At 39.3% G+C, this 17,923-nt stretch overlaps 1 protein-coding gene across 1 annotated transcript; it reads left to right on the top strand.

Annotated features, from left to right (window-relative positions):
• Nucleotides 1-503: 503 nt before the first annotated feature.
• On the top strand, nt 504-13,156 carry LOC108040987 (ABC multidrug transporter G). The gene is made up of 14 exons (XM_017118730.2): nt 504-604; nt 2,126-2,763; nt 6,611-6,728; nt 6,796-7,131; nt 7,190-7,428; nt 7,492-7,638; nt 7,705-8,217; nt 8,276-8,868; nt 10,815-11,059; nt 11,174-11,363; nt 11,418-11,802; nt 11,858-11,974; nt 12,119-12,246; nt 12,310-13,156. The coding sequence occupies exons 2-14, from the start codon at nt 2,265-2,267 to the stop codon at nt 13,087-13,089; spliced, it is 4,290 nt and encodes a 1,429-aa protein (XP_016974219.2). The 5' UTR covers nt 504-604; nt 2,126-2,264; the 3' UTR covers nt 13,090-13,156.
• Nucleotides 13,157-17,923: the final 4,767 nt, after the last annotated feature.

The raw sequence follows: 17,923 nt of genomic DNA, 5'->3' as shown, positions 1-17,923 counted from the left end.
GTAAACAAATAACTCGTTTTTATTTAAATTTAAATGGCGTTTAAAAGACTTTATAAATTTGTAAATCGTTCACATTTACAAAATTGTTTATCTCTTGATAAATAAGTGCCATGGATATAGTTTATATATTTGCCGGACATTTATAAGCTACGCAGTGCAACAGTCATCAAAATAACTGGTTTGACTTGTTTTTTGTTTGCCTGTTCTTTGTTTGGCTGCGAATTATAATTGCCATCGGGAAGCAAGGCAACAAAGGAGTTCGGAGGGAAAACCTCCCCTTTGGGAGTTTGTCTTAACAGGCAAAAATACAAATAACAATAAAAACACCCCGCAGCGGAGAGAAGTCAAGGATTCGTAAACAAAAATAATGGGACAGGGGCGAAGTTCTCTTGGGGGTAAAAAATAAAAACAGCTGATAGCCGCTCTCCCACGCTATCTTGTGTCTCTCTCTCTCTCTTTCTCTCTGGCTCCCTGGGAGAGAACTCGGTTCATATTTTTCAACTTTCCTGAATTCATTTTCATTTCGTGCCATGCCAACGGCTGTTAAAGATCGCGCTACTCTTCGGTTCCACAAAAGATATTGTCATCTATATAATTACGCGCGGTAATACTCAACCCAGTAATTCTGTGTGTGCGGGTGTGTGTGTGTCTAGTGTGTGAGCTGCACTTCTCTTATCAGTTGCATTGACACAGTGATAATCAGTCTGAATTTACCAATCGAATAGAATATTTTTGTGGTTTAGGGTTTCAGCCTTTGCCCCCCCTACTACCCCCTTCCCCTTTTCAGTCTATACCTCTGACCAGTGATAAGCCGCAAAAAAAAAGCCTCAGAACTTGATATACTTTTTAGTGAGAACAGAAAACTAACTACACACTAAATACTTAGTTGGCCAGCCTAGGCAAAAAAAACGAGGTGCTACCAATCGCGAAAGACGCGGGAATGGCAGAGGGCACAATAAGACGACGGCTAGGCCAACACACATACACAGAAACAAAAATCAGCTGCTATAGAGCGAATACAAGAAAAAAGTGTTCCATTAAGTAATAAACTTAGAACGATTAAAAGTGCGTCTCAATTTTTCAAAACAAAGGCTAAAGAGAGCGACGTGCTAAATATATGTAAATACACACGATTTGCATCATAAAGAAGAAGCTTTGAGTGCATTTCGCAAGCGCTACAAAACAAAATCAAAATCTAAGGCATATTGGTTTTCTAAAAACGTTTGTTTAAATAAAAAAAAAATCTCGAGTTCTAGAATTTTTTAAAATATGTGTTATGCTATCTAGTGGTATTGTAACTTTTTAAAATGTATTGGATAAATATAATAATTGTACGTTTCAGTTTTGTATCTCGAAGTCTTTAACAACTTTATTAACAACTTTATTCTATTTCGTTCACGGTTATAAATCAAGTTTGGGAAGTTAGCACAAATTAAATCTGTAGAAAAAGTGTATTTTATTTAAAATAATTAAAAGTAGTCATAATGTCAACGGGAATATTCATAGGTTGGACTGCAATTACTGTAGCGCAATAATCTGCTGTCCCCATTCCTCCCCCGCAACGCTCGTTCTTTGTGAGCGGAGAACACATCTGCCTTGTTCTCGCTCTACGTCTGATAATAACAACAAACATTGTTTATACCAGAGACGGATAAAAAGGGGATTGAGAATATACAAAAATTATTTTGACAGAAACGGGGTGAAAAACGCGTTTACTATTAAGGAGCAAGATTTTATTATAAATACCTTCGCATCCCAAATATATTTAAACCCCCCTTAAATATTTTTCTATTCCGCCCCTGGCCTATACTCTCTCGAGTTACATGTGCTGCCATGTGTTGGTGCTGTATTCTTGTTTTTGGGGGCATGGTCTGATTAGCAACAGGCTACTGTTCCTACCCGTTCGACTTTTTATTAAATGGGTTGTCTGCCGGTCTCCCAGGGCCCTCATCCATTCACCCAACGCCCTTGGGAACAGCTAGAATGCGAATGAACTCACACTGGCAAGAGAGCGCGAAATTTAAATTCAAATGAGCAGCAGACACGCACACACTTAAACAACCGCGAAAAAAAATATTATTTATTCTAATTGTTTGACTCTCCTCAAAATTAACGCAAAAAGCAGGCCTACGACGAAAGAGCGGAAAGAACAAATTAAATGGAGAACGCGAGTTAAAGACAGAGAAATCAAAGTGAAACCGAACAGGGTTAAGGTTATACGAAAGCCAAAAGATTAAAAGTGTAATATAGAGATTTATAAAAACATGTCCAGTTGGAGCTTGGCCAGTGCTGTGTCCCCAAATGTCACCAGTGGCGATGTCATCCGGCTGAATAACCTCAGGTCGAGCTCTGAAACGAATCTGCCAACTCGTGGGTCTGAAAAATATGGAGGATCTGGAGGACTACCGCGACCCACGACTCCGGTGCCCGGCAGGAAATTATCCTCCAAGCGACCACCACACTTGACCCTGAATGTTTCAGCCAAATCCCATGATGCTCCGCTGGCCGAAACGGAAAACACGGTACTTTCGGCCAGCGCCTCCATCTATGGCACTCCAATGGGCGCCACACCCATTTCGTCACCTGCGAGTCACAGTCAAAGGAGTCAGAAGAGCCAGAATAGTGACGAAAGCCGCCACAGCAGCAGCACCGCCACCAGCGGAGGGTCCATCTTCCCCCACGAACAGTACAAAACCATCAAAAAGATCAACATCGGATTCGAGAACATTTGCTACACCACCAAATTTGGAGTCTTCCAGAAGGGTAAGTGGGAACAGTCAATTCCTTTATGGCAAATGTCTTTGTTTAGCAAAAATCCTCTTCGATTTTTTAAATTTTCTGAATAACAAATAAACAACATTTTATTATTTCTCAAAATCTCATAAAAACAAAACCAATCAATTCAATAGTCTGTCTTTATTTTGCCACAATAAGACATAGACATGCTATATGGGTACAAAGCTTGCGATCCATTTTAAACAAAAGCTGACATCTAAAGATCATTCCCCCCGTGGTCGCAAAATTGCTTGCTTGCTTCCAGTTACGCATTGGTGGCAATTTTAATTAAGGGTTGCTATATACTGTACGTATGAGCATGATAATGTCCAGCAAACCCCATTAAAATTGACCAGTTCAATGCAACTTTTATTATTCTTTTATATGAATTAACAAAAATGAGTTTTTAATGGACAAAATATTACAAGGAAAAAAATGTTACAATTATGGAAATCATTAGCATTGATTGGCGTGATTTGGTCTCGATTCATTAAGCTTCAGATAAAGCCATTTAAAATGCTTTCATAAAAGTTTCCGGCATGCTAAATTTGGCGCGTTTAACAATTATTTTGTAGATTAGGGCAATTAGCTATTATCAGTTTTTTTTTTAAGATTTAAATATTGGGCAAAGTCCACAATGAAGAAGAGAAAATAAAAAAAAATGCCTTTATTGGATATATATAACAAGCGAAGACACTTTCAATTCATTATATTGACAAGCTGCTGATTGAGCGAATCACTGAGTTCAAAGTGCCTTTTAAATTTAATTGAACCGAACTTGGGCACACGCAAAAATAAAAGAAATGGTAGTTTCACATTCAGGGCTAAATATGGAGGTCAGTGGTTTTCATTTAAATATAACTTACGGACCTATTTGCATATCGGCGAGTGTGGCTGCTTTATTGTTTGTTTACAATTTGACGATCCCACAGTTACAATGCTGATAAGACCAGCCACTTACAACATGCATAAATACACAATCGCAGATACTTGATACTTCTCTTGTATACTGTCGCTTATCGTGGATATAAGTAGGGACATATATCGTGACTCACGCTAGTGCACCACTGGTAGAAAGGCATTCCCAAAAAGATATTTGAGTGGACAGGTGCCAAATCGTGGTATCCCAGGTGACTCATGGCCTGACTCATTTAAGTATCTGATTATGATCCTGATGGAAATTATGACACGTGCCGCATGCCGATTATATGCACGATAAATCATAAACAAATAAAAAATGGCCGGTGGTTATTAGGAATTCGTGGCTGGAAAAAAAAAGACTAATAAAATGTTGTTAGGGAAAGATTTAAATTTTCCTCCGTACGTAATTGCAACCCAAACTTAAGATTCTTATTCAGATATGATCAAATCACAAATCCTTGAGTTGCTAACACAATAAATTTTTTGTCGAAGGCCACTTTTGCTTTTCTGACAGCCAAGCATAAAATAACCCAAATGGGGTGCAATGTTACTCGTGTTCCATATCTACAACTACCTTTATCACCTTACCGCCATTGATAATAAAACGTAAAAAATGTACTTACGAGAATTCTTCAAAGTTAATTTATTTTAGATTATTGATATTCAGAAGCCAGTGAAAGCAAATCGATATTTGTGTATCATTCATGAATACAAGTATATAAGTAAGCTAATGACTCCGATTACAACATATGTCGGACATGTGATAAATATTATTGTTATTGCATTGCGGACATTGAATAATATTATTCACGATAGATACCACATTAAGATAGGAAAATTAGAACACAAACCGAAGGGGGATATGAAATCATGATATAGCAGAATTCTCAGACTTATAGGAAAGGCTCTAGCTTTTTAATTGATGTCACTTTAGTTCCATTAAATTAAATATCTGTTTTGTTTTCTTAGATTTTCCATTGTTCCTCTCTTTTTATTTTTCTTTACTTGAAATATATTCACAAAGAGACCGACATTAAAAGCGACTTTTGAGATGAGTCAGGTGATTTGAGAGCTTCCTCTTTTCTATTAAGAAATGGGCACGCTCTTGATGTAATTGTTGACAGTTTCCGGTACGATTTTTTAAAATGAGTGGAGATCTCTGTCGACTTGTGCGTGTCAAAGTATTTTAGCATTATTAAGTGTTTATGTAATATTACTAGAACTGCGGTTTTTTATATTAATTATAAAATGAAGTTTTTAATAAATTATGTAGTTAAAACTTGTTTTTACAATACTGCATTATCAATGCCAATTAATTTACAGACTATAAACATCTAATTATATTCATAAATTTATTGTTTGTTGCATTCTCAAAATCGTATTTAATTACCAAAGCAATTAACAATCAATTTGATAAGGAAATCGTTTCAATAACTTTACCTTCAAGTCCCCTTTAATTTTAAGAAATTTAATTGTAAAATAGTAGTATTTTTGATTTCATGAATTGGTAAACTTATACAGAGAAAATGTTTTAAAAAGTAGAACTTACTTATACTTATTATGATTAGTTTAAATTTTTTAAATGCTTATACCTTGTTTTTTTCACCTTAAAGGGTGAATATTAGAGCCCAATTTTCGAGGTGTAATGTAATATGTTCTGTAAAATGGTCAGACAAATGCAGGTGTTTGATGACCCCTTACCACTAATGTCTTTTATTATATTTATTCATAATCCCCCTTTGGAAAATGCAGTACCAAGTACAAGGCCATCGCAAAATATTGATAAGGCGGCCAACTCCAGCGCAGTAATGGAGTGCAATAAAATCGCTCGATGTACACCTGTTGGCCCGGTGACGGATCTACTTTAACATCTGGCCCACGGACATTAAAAAAAGGCGTAAAGGCAGTTTAACGAAGATGTTTGGTCATAGAACTCACTGCGATAAGATTCGGCGACGGAGTGACGGCCAATAGACGCCTGAAATCTAAATTGGCTAGTAGCCCTGGCTAATCGATAGATTAACTGGGCATTCGACATTTATAATGGGCGACGACAATGTTGTTGGCCCAGGAAAACAAAATTTATACTGAAAGCCGATCCAATGTACTCGTATATTGAATTTAAGTTTCTTTATGGCATTATCATCCGTCGACTTGAAAGCCCAGAAAACGTGCAAAATGAGATTAGACAGCATTGAACAGCAATAATCGCGGGAAATGGGATTTGCTTATCACTCGGGATGTACGAGTTTACTTATTGTGAGAATGTGGGACACCCTACAATTAAAACTTGTGGGGCAAACAAATAAATAGAAAAAAGTTAACGGGGTCTCTATTTCAATTCATTTAGGAATTACTCGTTATTGTATAAACTCATTAATGCTCTCAGCTTCTTTGTTTATAAAAATGTGTATATTTTCTATATTAATAAATGCAGATAAAAATTCAATGTTTATGTTTATGTTTTTTAGTTAGAAAATCAAATTTTATATTTGAAAATGTTTGAAACGTTTAGTTTTTAAAAACAAATGCATGGCCAATTCAATGTACTTTTCATGCCCTGTTTCCTAACTCAACCATTAATCAAAATTCAAATGAAACTTTTTACCACCTTAAGTAAATCGTAAACTAATCTTAAAATTCAAATAGCCTCCGTCACCTTTCGCTAACTTTTTAGTTGGATTTTGAAGTACTTACTCACTAAGCTATCAAATTAAGTTGAATTTCTTGAGAACTGAAGCCTGTCAATGATTAAGTAACTTTAGGGAACTAGCTCAGTAATCAGTTATAAATCCCACCAATAAAAATAGTGTTAACTCTTGAGAATATTGATAGCTTTTAAGGGAATATTCTTTTTTGGTATTGTAGTATATAATACAATTAAATTACGAATTATTTTTAAATTTCTCTACAGAAACCAAAGATGTACTCATGGGACTAACAGGTTACTTTAAGTCGGGGGAGCTGAGTGCTATACTTGGACCCTCGGGTGCTGGAAAGAGTACCCTGCTCAATATTCTATCCGGATACACGTAATGCAACCCCCGGAAATAAAACTACTTCCCATCCAGGCTAATCTCTTTTATTGTTTTATTCCAGAACGTATGGCTATACGGGAAACTTTCGAATCAATGGCAATCAAAGGGATCTGAAGGCCTTCAAACCGAACTTGGCCTTCATCCGACAGGATACGAGTCTTCAGGCCTTTCTCTCCGTTAAGGAGGCGATGCACTTTGCGGCCAATTTGAAGATCGGCCACCACATGACGCTGAGCGAGAAAAAAGAGCGCGTGAAGAGCATTCTGGAGGCCATTGGGATGTACGAGAACCGGCACACGAGGACGGGCCAGCTCAGTGGAGGTCAGAAGAAGCGACTGGCGATTGCCCTGGAGCTGGTGAACAATCCACCGGTACTAATCTTAGACGAACCCACAACGTAGGTTATAGTTTACCATATTAAACATTCAACTAATTGTGAATTTATTGGTTTTTAGGGGCCTAGATAGTTCCACCTCCAATCAGCTAATAAATCTGCTCAAGAAGCTCGCCCTCGAGGGGCGAACAGTCATCTGCACAATACACCAGCCAAGTGCCTTGACATTCGCCATGTTCGACCATCTGTATGCAATTGGCGAGGGCCAGTGCATTTACTCTGGCGGATCACAGAACCTACTGCCCTTCCTGGGCGCCCTCAATCTGCACTGCCCGGAATCCTACAATCCAGCGGATTACTGTGAGTTCAACATATAAATATGTTTGTAAGAGAGGAAATTATCAATTACTACTTGATTAACAGTAATGGAAATAGCTACTCATGACTATGACACAGAGGATGACAACCAGCTGAAGAAGCTGGTGGCTCTGATAGACAATGGCCGCAATGAGGATTACAGACAGAGCAAGTCTGCCCGAGTGGCGCAACTAGCGGCCATGAAGAAAGTTGGTAAGATAAGGGGATTTTAACTAAAGCCGAAAATAATGGAATAATCAAGTCTTTATTACTTTCCAGATCAACTAATGGCAGCGGGCCTAATCACACCAGTGACTGCTCCTGTAATGTCCACATCTGTGCCAGCGCATTTTTTGCAGGGTAGTACCTTCAAGCCACTCACGCCAATCAATGAGCTATCTTCCCGGGTGTGGGACAGTCAAACGACGGGAATCGGAAGCGGCGATGTGGGTGGAAAGTCCGCCGGAAGCTGTTGCAAGCCAAAGAAAAAGAAGAAACCCAGGCCAGCACTGGAGCTGGATCCATCGCATCTGTGCAAGCGGCAGAACATCTACGCCACTCCATTCTACCGCCAGCTGGGCATCCTGCTGGTTAGGACCTTCCTGCTGATTTGGCGGGACAGCTCGCTGACCACAATGCGATTTGCAATTCACCTAATCACCGGGCTGCTTATTGGAACCCTGTACTTTGGGATCGGTAACGATGCCTCCCAGACGCTGAATATCTTCCGATACCTCTTCTACACCATCATGTTCATCATGTACTGTGCGTTTTCGGGGATACTGGTAAAGTGTGAGTATACAAACTATTTTATATTATAAAATAATTATCTCCATTTCATCCACTTTAGTTCCTCTGGAGTTTCCCATTGTATCCCGCGAACACTTCAATCGCTGGTACTCCCTGCGAGCGTATTACGTGGCCATCACTCTGGCGGACCTGCCCATCCAGATCATCTGCAGTGCCCTGTTTATAGTGCCCACCTATCTGTTGACCCAACAGCCTTTGGAGCCCTGGCGGTTTGGACTCTTCTTCCTAATTGTGTTCGTTACAGCTCTGGTTTCCCAGAGCATCGGATTGGCAGTGGGAGCGGCACTCAGTCTTAAGTTGGGCTCCATCCTGGGGCCCTTCTTCATCTGCCCGTTCCTGCAGTTCAGCGGGTTCTTTCTGATGGAGAAGGACGCTCCGGTCTATATGCGCTGGATGTTTGACGTGTCCTTTCTCAAGTACAGTCTGGAGGGAGCCATGGCGGCCATTTTTGGATACGATCGTGAGCGTTTGGTATGCGAGGAGATGTACTGCCATCTGATGGTGCCGAAGCACATTCTTAAAAGCCTGGACATGGCCGATCCGAACTATAGTCTTGCACTCATCTTTCTGCTCGGTATTTTGGTCTTTCTGCGCATCCTGGCATTCTACATCATGTCCTTCCGCCTAAGATTGTTCAGATGAGGCACAGGAGTTTCGAGGGACTAGAGAAAACCTGCCACATTCCGCCGACAGTTATATATTTTAATTTTATGTTTGTGGTTTCTTTTTAAGCATTTATTCGAGAGAAACTAATGTGCCAAAGATTGAAGAAGCCTTTAGAGCGTAAGGAAATCGTGATATATCTGAAACAAAGGATCATAGAGCCCCCAACACACACTGACAAGCATACACACGTCACTTACTGAGATCAATAATTGTAAATAGAACATTTTTATAGCGTAGCATATACACGATTGTATTTTTGTATTGTATTAATGAACCTTTTATTGACTAGTTGTAACACAAGCCTTATTGTCAATCTTCGGCTGCGAGAATGAAATTGAAAATATTATTGAAAATATTTTTCCATGAACCTGTGTTTGTTTCTTGATTAGTTGATTAGTTTAAGTCATTACCAGACTTTGGCTGTTCTCAACATATTATTTACAGTTGACATCACCTTTTCAAAATTAAATTAAATATTATTTCCATTATTTTCTGTGTATTCAAATATTTCCCACTAAGCTGTCAAGCATTAAATGGCTTTTGCCCTGGGAGTGGTTGAGCTGCAAGGTTTAAAGCATTGAACATTTAATTTTGATTTATAAATTCAAATAGATTCTGTCGCATATTTTTATTGCGCTTTGAATGTTTTTAATTACCATCTCGGAAGTATGCTATATAATTTGGATCCAACTTGAATGCAACCTGAACTGCACCTCAAACTTGTTGCCAGATGAATTACGATTAATAGCAGTTGCCGGCTTCCGACTAAAAGCAATTGAAATCAGTCGCGTTTTGAATATCAACAGAAAGTGGTCGACCACTGGGGGATCGTTATATCTCCTGTCTCTTTCGTCCGGTTAATGTGATTGCGAATTGGAATCTTAATTGACCAGTGCCGAATAAAAAGAATAAAAATAAACACAACGTCGCTGATAATTACACATTGAATAACAATAAACATAAAATGCAAACTTGTAGTTCTTGAATGGCATGCAAACTCGAGCTAAGCCTATCAGTTGAGGGCGATTTCTAAAACCCGTTTGCCAAGAAAGTTACTAAAAAAATTTAATTATAAATAAGCTGGACTGCTGCACTTGACATTTTTCCGGGTAAACAGAAATTAGTGATAAGCCACAGCTGTTCGACATCTGAAATGAACAAAGCCAATTCTAATGCCTAACTTCTATTAAATTAAGCTGTTTGGTCTGTATATAAGCAATGTAATTGGATGTGAGCTATCGGCGGTCATTGTTTCTCTGTATCAATTACCCAGTGCCGTCGGCCAATTGTTAATTTCACTCTCTAAAGAAGGTCATTGGATGTCTCAGAAAACGGTGCTGACTTTTAGGCGAAAGTTGAAAAAAGTTTACAAACAATGTTTATTGCTTTATTATTTAAAAAATTTTTAGACTTCCAATTTTGTCACATTAGCAAAACATAAGTAGAGAATGTTTCGTCATATAGAAAACCTTTAAAATTTGTATGTTCAAATTTGTAATGTGCCATAATACCAATAGTTTTATCTCTTCAGCTCCTATCAATGAACTAATCGTAATCTACTCGACTGACCTCAGACAAGATCGCATCAACACGAAGTGGGTGGAATTGCAGTGAGTTTGAAGCCCCATGCAAGTCGCCATCCAACACGTTCGGTTGGGTTAGACGACCTTGATCCAATCCATCCAACCTTAAGCGATAAGATTATCCGCGACTCTGCCAAACGGTCATTCGGAAGATAAGTCAAAGCTCCCAAATGTAACAGTCATTAGCAGCCCACTTATTCTGCATTTATTAAAAGTTGAGCAATCGGCAGTTCAGTTCACTGGCTTGTTGACCGGCTTAATGTTCAGTCCCCCGCATAATCAAAAATCGAATAAAAGCAACTCTCCGCTCGGGTATCTGGTTAATAAACAATAATCAGCCGCCGTCAAATGTCCGATAACGCGGTACAAATTCAGGCGAATGGCCTGGCCCAAAAGCAACAGGCGCTGGAATTGCATTTTAGCCAAGTTAGCTACTCATTGAAGGGAGCAGCGAAGGGCTCAACACCAATTCTAAACGAGGCATGCGGGGTCTTCAAATCAGGACGATTGACGGCCATTCTGGGTCCCTCGGGAGCCGGAAAATCCACATTGCTCAATGCTTTGGCAGGATTCAAGTGAGTAAATTATATTTGCTAGCCAAACTTAAGAAAGTAAGAACATTTTTAAATTCAATTTTAAATTATATATATTTTGGCTTATCTTATATATTAATTTTCTCTCATTTACAGACTCCAAGGAGTTTCAGGGCAGTTTCTCTTAAATGGTAAACCCAGGGATATGCAGTCGTTTCGGAAAATGTCAGCCTACATTGCCCAGGATTTTGTAATGCTGAATCTTCTCACTGTTGAGGAGACATTGCGAGTTTCCGTTGACCTTAAGATGCCCAGTTCCACGAATCCTGAGGACAAACAAAAAACTGTAGGTAGAAGTTACCATACAAAAAATATACAAATCTAATGCCACAATTCCCAGATAGACGATATTATCGACATACTGCAGCTGCAATCCTGTCGCAAAACTTTGGTAAGGAATATATCTGGAGGCGAACACAAGCGCCTGTCCATTGGGATTGAACTGGTCACGAATCCACCCGTTATGTTCTTTGATGAACCCACCAGTGGACTGGATTGTGTGGCCAGCTACCAGGTGATCTGCCACTTGCAACAACTAGCCCACGATGGCAGGATAGTGGTCTGTGTTGTGCATCAGCCGGGCTCGCGACTTTTCCAGCTTTTCGATGACGTCCTGGTTTTGGCACACGGAGAGGTTCTCTATGCCGGCGAACAGCGGGAAATGTTGGGCACGTTTGCAACCTTCGGTCACATCTGTCCACAGTACTATAATCCTGCGGATTTTGGTAAGCTCCTAGGAAGTCCTTAATCCATTTTTTAACATAACTTATTTATTTATAGCGCTGGAAGTGTGCAGTCAATCCTCCACCTCCGAACGCTGCGAATCGCTCATAACTCAAAACAAGATGATATATTGCAACTCCAGCAACATTGTGAAGTTGCAAGTGGATGAGGAGAGTAAGTGATGATGGACGGGATGGTTCTCAAGATGGTTTATCTCATACAGATCCTTATTTCGCGCTCCTGCACTCGTTTTTTCCTCTACTGCACTTTCTCTGCTCTATCTTTCGCTTTTCTTTGCCTGCTCTAATTTTATTCCAGCAGCACTCATGGATGTTCATCAGGAGACTTTGGACTTGGCCGACCTGCGTGGTAAGGAGCAGGTTGGCTTCTGGTTCCAGCTGAGCGTGCTCCTTCGCCGCCATTTGCGCTCCATGTCCAGGGATATGGTGAGTGTTATTTTGGACATTTTTCTTTGAGGCGTTAATATATTATATCTTTCAATTTTCCAGGTTGCCGTCCAGATGCGACTGGTGATGCACGTGGTAGTGGCGCTGCTGCTCGGCGTGGTCTACTGGCAGATAGGTGGCGATGCGGGGAAGATAGTGTCCAATGTGTCCTGCCTGTTTTTCATAATCCTGTTCGTGTTCGCCGGCAATGCAATGCCCTCCATTCTGCTCTGCATGCAGGACTCAGCGGTGTTCATCAGGGAGTACTACAATGGATGGTATTCCCTGGGAGCCTACTATCTCTCCAAGGTCCTGGCCGATCTTCCCCTACAGCTGACCTGCCCCACAATGTTTATCAGCATCGGATACTTTATGACGGGTCAGCCGCCGGAGTTCCATCGATTTGCCATGTGCTGGGGCATCTGTGTGATGACCGCTTTCATTGGCCACTTTATCGGTGTGATTGCGGGATCGCTGTTCCCCATGCAGCTGGCCATATTCCTGGTGCCGAGTGCCACGATTCCGTTCCTCCTCTTCTCCGGCTTCTTCATCCGGCTGAGCGAGCTCTCCTGGTTCCTGCGTCCCATCTGCGATGTGTCCTTCTTCAGATACATCTTCGAGGGCTTGATGAGGGCCATTTATGGATATGATCGAGGGGAATTGGAGTGCCATGCCGCTATGAATTTCTGTTACTACAGGACGGCGGATCAGTTCCTCAAGGACTTTGCGATGCAGGGCGACGAGTTCGGTTGGGATATGGCTGTCCTGGGGGTGTTTGTAATCCTCCTGCTCCTCGCCTTCTTTGTGACCCTGAGCACGGTCATCCGACGAGCTCTTCGGTGATATAATTGGTTAGTTACTTAGGCTTAAAATGTATTTAATTTGAAATATAATTACTTTTTGGGGAGGTCAAAAGATATTAAAATTAGCTGTTTTAAAATCAACGGAAAATGTACACAGCCCTGGGCAACCTATGCTGAAATTGGCAGGAAAATTGCCTGAAAAGCTTTGAGACCAAACTTCTCACTAAACTATTTTACGTTAGTCAAGACCCAAACCTAATATACATGGCCTTCAATTCTGGTTTGAAAGCAGGCTGTAACAAATTATATGTAGCTTAAGTGCCTAAGTGTTCATTTAATTTACTAAGTTATTTGTTATAACAAATGACCATACAAGTTTAAGGATGTATAGACAAGTTTTAATAGTCCATTTAATAAATTGGAATTAACAAATTTAATAGTTTTTAAAATCAGACATTTGATTCTTAGTAATTATCAAATATTTATAAAAAAAGATAAGACAGAAAAATACATTAAAACAGCAAGAAAATTTTAATTTTGTTATATTTTGGTTGAAGTACCAAATTATCGTGTTTTAAGAGAATTCTACTTTTAGCTTAATTCTTTAATTGAAGTGCAATCATTTAAAAGTGTTCTGGTGTTTTGAGTAAATTGTACGCATTTCTTAAAAAACAAAAGCGCCTCAAGGTGACTAACTTAATTCCTACTATAATTTTCACTTTGTAGCCGTTCGCTTTAATCTCTTTGAAGTTGTTTCAGACTGCCAACATATTTTCTGGCACAGACATAATTCCAGCCTTGAAAGCGTCGTTACTTGCAGCCAAAATACACACAAACACTCGCACAGCCATGAAGTATATAGACAAGGACTTCTTGGAATTTTGGCTGACTTACTGCCGCTATAGTCTGGGGTCCCCGTGGCCTTTCTGCATCTTCGACACTTTTGGGCTTTGCTCCGCAATGCATTTTGCCAAGCTTTTTGTGCCCCCATACGAAACTTCCGGCGCGGGGAGGAAGCGGAAATTCCATTATTTTACCCGCAGTCATGTTGCAAATAGATAGCAAATTCGTTTAGGAACATTTCCCTCTGAGCCTTGCACTCGGAAATGTACATATGTGTTTCTGCTGTGAGCCAAATCAATTAGCCTTCTTTGGGCGACGCAAAGCCGCTCAATTTAATTATATGTAATGAGTAGCCACCTGTAAGCCAGATTTTGACTCCTCGGGCAGATAAGCTCTATTTATATATGTAAAAAAGTCACTGCCCCCGTACATTAAATCAATTTAAAATACAAACCGTCTCGGCAGACAGCAAACATTGGCAAAGGCATACAAAATTTTAAAGTGGATCGGAAATATCTGCAAAATTTAAGCTGCCAATTGAAAAGTTTGAACCTTTTTCAGTTGGCAAGAGCATATGAAAAGTTTTTGGGCCCAGTAAATCCCCAATGACCCAAATAGAAATGCTGGCAAACTAAAACTTTTTTGGGTGTGAATGTGAAAAATACAGACTCAAATTCAGATTCACAGCGTAGGTGTGTTAAGTACTTTTGCCCAGAGGCAAAATTTGCGATAACGAAACAAAAATATTTCATATATTTCGAACAATATGTGATTGATTCTTAACAGGAAAAAGAAATTATTTGTGAAACATTAATATGGTTTTAAATAAAAAAACGTCATGACAATATTTGATATGGGGGTCAGTTTGACATCAATATATTTATTATTGAAGCTTAATTTGGCTGTGACAATTTGGATTAATATTTAGAAATTTTAAAATAATTAAACTTTGACTGAGCGTAACACCTGGGCGTCTGTAAACAAACCTGCAGCTGTAAATAAATGTTTTACCACAGACAAACAAATTGCATCATGCAACTTTATAAATGGTATCACAAACTTGCCATGTTTTCGTATAAATCAAATCCAGCATATCTGCGAAAAGTGCACAAAACTTTACGGGCAAAACACTTTTGCTTTTATTTTATTTATTTTGTGGCTGCCCCAAGACGTTGCATGCCACGCCCCCCACGCTACACCGCCTCAATCGCCATAGTCCTGCAACCTTGGCAATTTATGTGCTACACTTGTTACACATACGACATGTTGGACGTGTGCAGCGGCTAAGACAAATCGATTGCTGTTGCCGCTGCAGCAGCCACTTCTTTTGTGGCACAAACAATGGCAAGGGCATAATTTATTGAACACTTTGTTGCATTTGCCACCGCCGGGCGATTCTCGGACTTAACCTCGGACTCGGGGCAGATAAACCCTATTTTTCAATCATTTTATTAAGATTTATATTTGCTTTAAGTTCTTGAAATCCAATTGCTCCTCTAATTAATTCCCTTTGAGCAATTATACGAAAATTGCTGAAAGAACAAATGAATTCGAGAATTTTTCTTTGCTCTCCATCGTCGTAACATTCAAATGATTCAGGGGATTGACTTTCTAAATTTACAGAGAGAAATTTAAAAGGATGTAAGCCTTTTTTTCACCATTACTGCAGTTAAGTTTACTTAAATACAGAATTAAGCGAGGAAAAACACTCTACAAGTTTAATTCAAAGGAAAAGTCTTTAATACTAAAATAACTTTTAATAAATTACCAACGGTTTTTGTTTATCAATAACCTTATTATTTGGTAAGCTTCGCCAGGACAAACGCATTTCTGGCTCGCAAACATTATTTCTCGCCATCGGATTATTAATGGACTATGCGCATTTTGTGCACTTTATAATTTATTTTACGCCATTAATGAAATTTTAATTGTTGCAGCCAGCGCAAACAAAATGTCGTAAATTTTATTGACACTATATGCGAAAAATGGAATTATAATGAAGTTTTCGCGCGTAATTTCCAAAACATTTATTAAGTTTATGGACTTTGCCATTTTGACTTTACTGGCAACATAAAATGCTTTGAACCCGAGTTCAATTGAATGTCTGAAATTTAAGCAGAACAAACGAAATCGAAAACAAAGAAAAACCCAAGAAAGTAAGACAATAAAATTGAAATTGTTTTACAATTGCATTCTTTTTGTGTTGTGGCTAGTTGTTTCACTTCCTTTGGTTCTTTTTCCCTTTAATAGAATTTATCTTCAATGAAATGTTAACTATTTTTTCACTTTTAGCTAGCTGATTATTACTCCAAAGCAGTTTAGCGTAATCTAAATAATACTTATATTGATACCTCAGTTTTTGATCAATACATATGATTGCCATTATTGGCTTTCTCCACCAACAATGAGTGCTCATTCCGGAAGTGAACTGTCCTTTGATTCTCTTCCGGTGCCATTGAACCACCGCTCACAAACAACGCATTTCCGGTTATGAATGTCCGCCCTGATTTTCAGTTCGATTGTCTGCGGCTTTCGTGAAATGTTCCCTGTTGTTTGCCTGCTATTCGACTAAAAGTCCGTGACATGAAATTGCATCCTGTTGGCAGCCAAAAACTTACATAATCTAAGTGCAGAGCATGCAACATATTTTGGGTTTGTCCCACAGCACGCGATGCTTACAAATCCCCACTCGATGAACTTTATCCAGAAGTGTTGGTAGCCTAACTTTCGGCTGGACATTAAAATCGTTTCACCGGCTTTCAACTCTTTTTTCCCCCATTTCTATGTGGGTTTATATTTAGCTCTTTGCCGGCATCCCACTGAAAATGTGTCCTAAGTAAATATGGAAATCCTCAATCACAACACAGCAATATTTCGCCTGTCGCCACTTGTTTACTCTTGGGCATTGTGGCTGCCAAAAAATTCTATTTTGGTTAGTCCTGCGGTTTCTCGTGTTGCCACATAAATATGCATGGAGAGGGATGCGGTAAATTTATTTGCATAATGGATATTTAATTGATTTGGGTCTGCTTCATTGACACGAAGCATTTGTCGAAGCAAAAATAATGACCAGCCATTAATAATGATGTCGTTGTTTATCTTTAATAAAATACGATCACTAAAAGAAACAGTCCCAATCAATACTGATTTAATTATAAAGTTAAACAAGACTTTTAACAATTATTTTTATTATTTATGACTCTAACAAAAATTCTAAAAATAGCATCTACTAAACTTTGCCTCAAAAACTTACTCCGTGGAGAGTAGTTTATGGTAAATATATGTTTGCTCTCTAACTGAACCCTAAAAATAAGTAAACTTTGCCATAACTTCGTCTCAGTACTCAGTACTTAATTCAGATTACATTCTCTAAAAGGGCAAAAGGATAATAAAATCCGTTTATGCTCCTTTTATGCCGGCCCAAGCTGCGAAATATCACACAGCTGGAACCATGGGACTGTGCTTTCTGGCATTTCTGGCATTCACTTTTATTGTGCGAGTGGTTCAAGGTCTTGGTGGGATCCCGGTGGGTGGTGCAAAACAGTTTTGTCTAAATGGTTGCAGTCAAAGGGAAATGTTTTGTGGAACTTTTGGCCCAAAAACTAAAGATGCATAAGAGAGTGGTAATCCCGGCAAATGGCGTCTAAATGCCCAAGTTCTCCCAGAGGCACTCGAGGTTCCCTCAATGTCTCCCCGCCGCTTATAAATGGGTGGGTATTTATATTTTTCATTTGCCTTGTTTCTATCCCCAACTTTTTGCAGAGTTCTGAAAACACACAGGCAATTTTCCATGCCAGAAAGCAGCTGCTCCCTGTGCACTTGCCACCGCAGAACCCATCATTTAAATTACGAAATTTCAGCTGCTCGGAGACATCAATCAACAATGGCCAGTGAAAGTATTAGCTTTGGCCAAGGCAAGTTTTATAATTAGCTGCTGTGAAGAAAATGGTGAGTGCAAGGTAATCTAATAGAAGCTGAAAACGTTCTCTAATCAAGCAAATAAGTTGAGACTTAACTCGAGGTTTGTATCA

This window comes from Drosophila rhopaloa, unplaced genomic scaffold (assembly GCF_018152115.1).
Source record: "Drosophila rhopaloa isolate 14029-0021.01 unplaced genomic scaffold, ASM1815211v1 contig_2, whole genome shotgun sequence".
Taxonomy (NCBI): Eukaryota; Metazoa; Arthropoda; class Insecta; order Diptera; family Drosophilidae; genus Drosophila; species Drosophila rhopaloa.
Note: the sequence above shows the minus strand (reverse complement) of the source record. Positions and strands in the feature narration are given on the sequence as shown.